At 42.2% G+C, this 4,788-nt stretch overlaps 1 protein-coding gene across 1 annotated transcript in view; it reads left to right on the top strand.

Annotated features, from left to right (window-relative positions):
- Positions 1-3,670, top strand: part of LOC125034894 (E3 ubiquitin-protein ligase RNF149-like) — a 71,167-nt gene extending 67,497 nt beyond the window's left edge. Inside the window, exons 2-3 of the mRNA XM_047626942.1 lie at positions 3,323-3,434; positions 3,592-3,670. Coding sequence (XP_047482898.1) covers positions 3,323-3,434; positions 3,592-3,670 — 191 coding nt within the window. The remainder of the gene's footprint in view (positions 1-3,322; positions 3,435-3,591) is intronic.
- The last annotated feature ends 1,118 nt before the right edge of the window (positions 3,671-4,788 follow it).

A 4,788-nucleotide genomic window follows, 5' to 3' on the forward strand; every position in this document is an offset into this window, starting at 1 on the left:
TCGCCTCCCATTTCCATAATGAGATATTCGGACATAGTGGAAGGAAAAGCATTATTGGACGCTTGTTTTAGTTGTTTCTTCCTTAATAAATAATGATGATAATAATGTTCATAATATTAACGTTAATAAAAATAACTATAATGATAATTATAATTAGGGTAAGTATGATAATGATAATATATATGATAATAATAAATATGATGATAATAAAAAATATAATGATAATATTGAGGATAACAATAAAGATAATGATATTGATAATAACAATAATAATGATACTAATGTGGATAACAATAATAATAATAACAACAACAATAATAACAATAATAAAGGACGAAACAGCCCGCGTCGCTCAGCATGATCATATGAAGGACACATCCTCACATGGAAAATATTAATGTTTGATGTCCTGATTGGTACATGGTGGAGGCGGCTGCTAATCCATATCGGCGTCTTTCCGCGCTTCCCCCGTCCCCTCCCCTTCCCCGTCCCCGTCCCCTCCCCCACCCCTCTTTTATTTCCCTTATGTAACCTGTGGCTCGTATGGACTGTGGAGAAGAAGAAAAGGGTGATGTGGTAGATGTTTGTGGTTTTGTTTCATTTCGTTGATTGTATAGAGATTACACACACACACATACACACACTCACACGTACACGCACATGCACACGCACACGCACGCACACGCACACACACACACAGACACACAACTCAACACAACACAACACATGTATCCCACCAAGTACGTCCGTCTTGGTTTCACAAGACCCAGATCCCAGATTTATCCAACCTAATCAGCTCTCCTTCTATCCCCAACGAATCATTACAAATATTCAGTGTGATTACTTTTCCGCTGACCCTGAAGGCAGGATATAATTATAAATACAATGTTTTTCTTTTGTTTACAGCATTTATTATTATTATTATTATTATTATTATTATTATTATTATTATTTACTTTTAAAGATGGGAGACAGAAGTACAAAAGAATTTAGTGTGATGTTGCAAGCGAACTCATAGATCTATTCACAAGAACGCGCACACACACACACACACACACACACACACACACACACACACACACACACACACACACACACACACACACAGGGTCTTTATATAGTGTCTGGCTCATGTTAGAGAATAGTTTCTTTGTGCAGCGACAAGATATACGGAGGGAGGTTAGAATACAGAGGCTCGCGTGAAGTACATGCGGGCAGTAGCATCAAGTGAAACCAAGGCACCCTAGTGAATATTTCTCCCCATGTCGAGTTCGTTCTGGAGGGCGCTGACCCGTCACAGCAGGCGGGGCTGTGTGCCGAGTGAGACTTACTTGGGTGGACAACACTTACCAGGGCCAGCAACATGCCAGCACGTGCATTGTGTAGATGGATTAGAGTGGCACTAAGCTTTATAACGTGAATGAATCATATTCACTATACTACTGTCCGCTGTGTGTGGAGAGTGTTTTTTTATTTGAATTTAACCCTGTTTCGTAGTAGATATATAAATACGTCGGCCTGTTACCAACACATTCCTGTATCCGTGGCTGTCTCAACGGTGATAGATCTATAGACTTTAATCTGCGTTGTCATTTGGTATCTTTACGTTCCGAAATATTTGGCTCACCTTTAAATTCCTCTGATCTGGTTGTCATAACACTGTGGGTCCAGATACATGTGTTTGTTACTGGGTGTTTGTACCGCTAGCGCCATCCGCGATTGCCCTGCTGAGACAGTGTCGATGGCGACCCCCCCCCCCCCCCCTTCCCTCGACCGTGCGTGCTCCCCCCGTCTTCCAACAACTACTGCAGTCGTCGTGGTTGGGATTCCAGTCGTGGCTTCTTGCTCGTCTGCTTAACTCTCTTGTTTTTATGCAGACTTTTGGGGTATGGAGTGAACACGAGTATTAGCAGTCGGGATAGTGCAGTGCCGGATACGTCAGCGTGAAATCTTTCCTCGGAGGTGAAAATAGAACATGCATGTATGGGTCTTTGTATGAGTGCAGATACGTGTAAGTCATATTCAGTCTTCGTAATGAGAAATCGGAATAGGCCAGGAAGGAATTAGAAATATATTTTTTGTGATGTTTAGATCTTAGGTTTAGACCTATCCGACTGTAATGATATTTTGTGCAGTTTGTGTTATGCTGCAAAATTGATTGTCATGATTTCCAGTAAACTTGAAGGAATAAAATGTTGCCTAGTGCGATATGACATGCAATCATAAGACTTCACATCTCGATTTTGCCACAACACTGAAATCACTTGAGTAAACATGAATGTCGGCACAGATGAGTGCATGAATTTAAAACTGTTTAATCCTTGCAGTTGCTAATACTAATAGGTGTATGAGGGTATGTGTGGGAAATTAGACGGCAAATAAAATAAGAGGGAATGTGAAAACGCAGCGGCGGGTCTCGTGGCGTGATTTGACAGGTACAGGTATGTCTTCTTTTGCTAAAATTTTGTTGCATAAAGGCTGCAAGAGAGATGTGATGGTCTGTATTTTTGACGAGTGAAGTTGTTTTCACAAAATGATGATTGATTACATTACAGGATTAATACTCACACACTATGTTTTCCTAGACAATCAGTGGGTAGTATTCATAATGGAGTTAAATCCAGTTCTAGCAACAAACAGGGTATCAGTAAAATTGTGTGATGTGCATTTATTATTAGCGATATTAAAGGTACGATATATATATGAACTTGTTTGTTGTTTATGGTGTTTTGCAACTGCAGATTATTATTTGTGCTGCAATTGGCCTGAAATTCACCCTTCCACTTCATCATGATTAGATAATATTGCCTTTCCGAGGATGATCCCGCGGGGCATGAAGGGAAATGAGGGTTAATGGCTTCCAATTACGGACGTTGGATTGAAATGGTGAGTAATTTTCGGATGACATGCAGCCAAGCGATCAGAGGGAAACCTCGAGGTGATTCGTCAGGATTAGGAATATTGTAAGAACGGAGGAAGAGGAGGAGGAGGAGGAGGAAGGGTGGGTAGGGGAGGCTTTAAAATTTAAATAAAAGGTATTTCCTCAGAGGTTTAAACAAATGAGGGCATTTCATTTCAGATCTTGTTGTGATATTTATGTACTCTTCTTGAATATTATATAATGTGTAACCTGTCATTTGTTGTTCAGTCGAGACGAGTTCATGAAGTTGTTTTCTCTCCCTTCCCCGCCCCTTGCCCCTTCCTTCCTCCCACCTCCTTCCTACTACCCCCGCCCCCTGCCCCCCTCGGCCCTTCCTTCCCCCTTCTACCTCCTTCCCTACTGCCCCCGCCCCTCCCCTTGCCCCCTTACCCCCCCGTGCAGGCCATATCTACACCACCACCCTGCAGCGACTCCAGAGATACCCAGTCATGTTGACGCCCGACACGGAGACTCGGCGCGTTGTAGGAGGTCAGGATTCTCTTCATGTGTTCATGTGCTGCCCCTCCCCCCCTCCGCCCCCCTCCTCCCTCAACCCCCCCCCTCTCTGTGTCGCCCTCGCTGTCCTAAGGCTTTTTATGTAACCCACGTGCATTGGCGGGAGCTTGGTTTAGAGGAAGCTTTCCATGGTCTCTAAGGGTACGACTTCCCAGCATAACAACGCCCTCGGTGCCCCTCGCTCCCCATGACCAAGGGCAGGAAGGACTGGAGCTCGGTTGCGGTACACCCTGAGCATGGCTGGAATCTGAAAGGAGAATCGCGTGAACTTTTTGTCACCTTTCTTCCCATCCCTATATGTGTCTGTGTCGATGATATAAGGAAAGGAGATTTTTTGTTTTTATTTTTTTATTGTTTTTTCGTTACCTGCATGTTGAGGGCGAAATGATAGTGTTTTATGATGTATTTATCCCCCCAACGTTTTCTTCTGCATGAGTAAGAGAGAAAAAAAGTAATTCGATACTTTTTTTTTTTTTATAAATGTTTGTTACCTATTGAGTGGTTACGATGTCGCATGATCTGTTTTCTGTTTGTCAGTTAATGATCTAAGATTAAATTCAAAAACATTTTCGAAAGTTCAGGAACTCATGAATAATATGCAATGACCCGGCGCATCCCGAATGCTAACTTGACACATGTCCAAGACTAAGGCTCGAAATGCATCAAAGGCGGACTGCAATAAGATTCAAATGTACTTATTTAGGTCTTCAAATTGCAAGGGCCTTTTGATCACCCGCGGTCAAAGACGAACACGCTTTGATGAGGAGCTTTTCACGTGATTATGCTATTTATTAAGTCAAGTTATTTTTCCCGGGCCTTTTTTTTTAGAAGTCTAGTGCCCATATGACACTAACGATTAATTATACATTCCCAGTCGCCCGTTTCGGAACAAAAATGTTAATTGTTTTACATCAGTCCCCCGAGAATAAAAAAGAGCATGAAATAAAAGAATGATTCGACAGTTCCCGATTTAGGTGAATGCTCTAGTCATTTTATGCAATCGATGCGTAAATCATGCCGGCGGCTGAATATTTTATGAGCACATCGAGGAGAGAGAGGGTAGGGGAGAAAGGGTAAGCGGGAGAGAGAGAGAGAGAGAGAGAGAGAGAGAGAGAGAGAGAGAGAGAGAGAGAGAGAGAGAGAGAGAGAGAGAGAGAGAGAGATAGATATAGAGAGATATAGAGAGATATAGATATATATATATATATATATATATATATATATATAGAGAGAGAGAGAGAGAGAGAGAGCATTGTATAAAGGCATTGAATTCTCCTCGCGATCCACCTGTTACGAGCGCGGGAAGAATCAAGGGAAAATTGTAAAAGGGAATTGAACTCTCTTCGCGATCC

This window comes from Penaeus chinensis, chromosome 19, assembly GCF_019202785.1.
Source record: "Penaeus chinensis breed Huanghai No. 1 chromosome 19, ASM1920278v2, whole genome shotgun sequence".
NCBI classification, from domain to species: domain Eukaryota; kingdom Metazoa; phylum Arthropoda; class Malacostraca; order Decapoda; family Penaeidae; genus Penaeus; species Penaeus chinensis.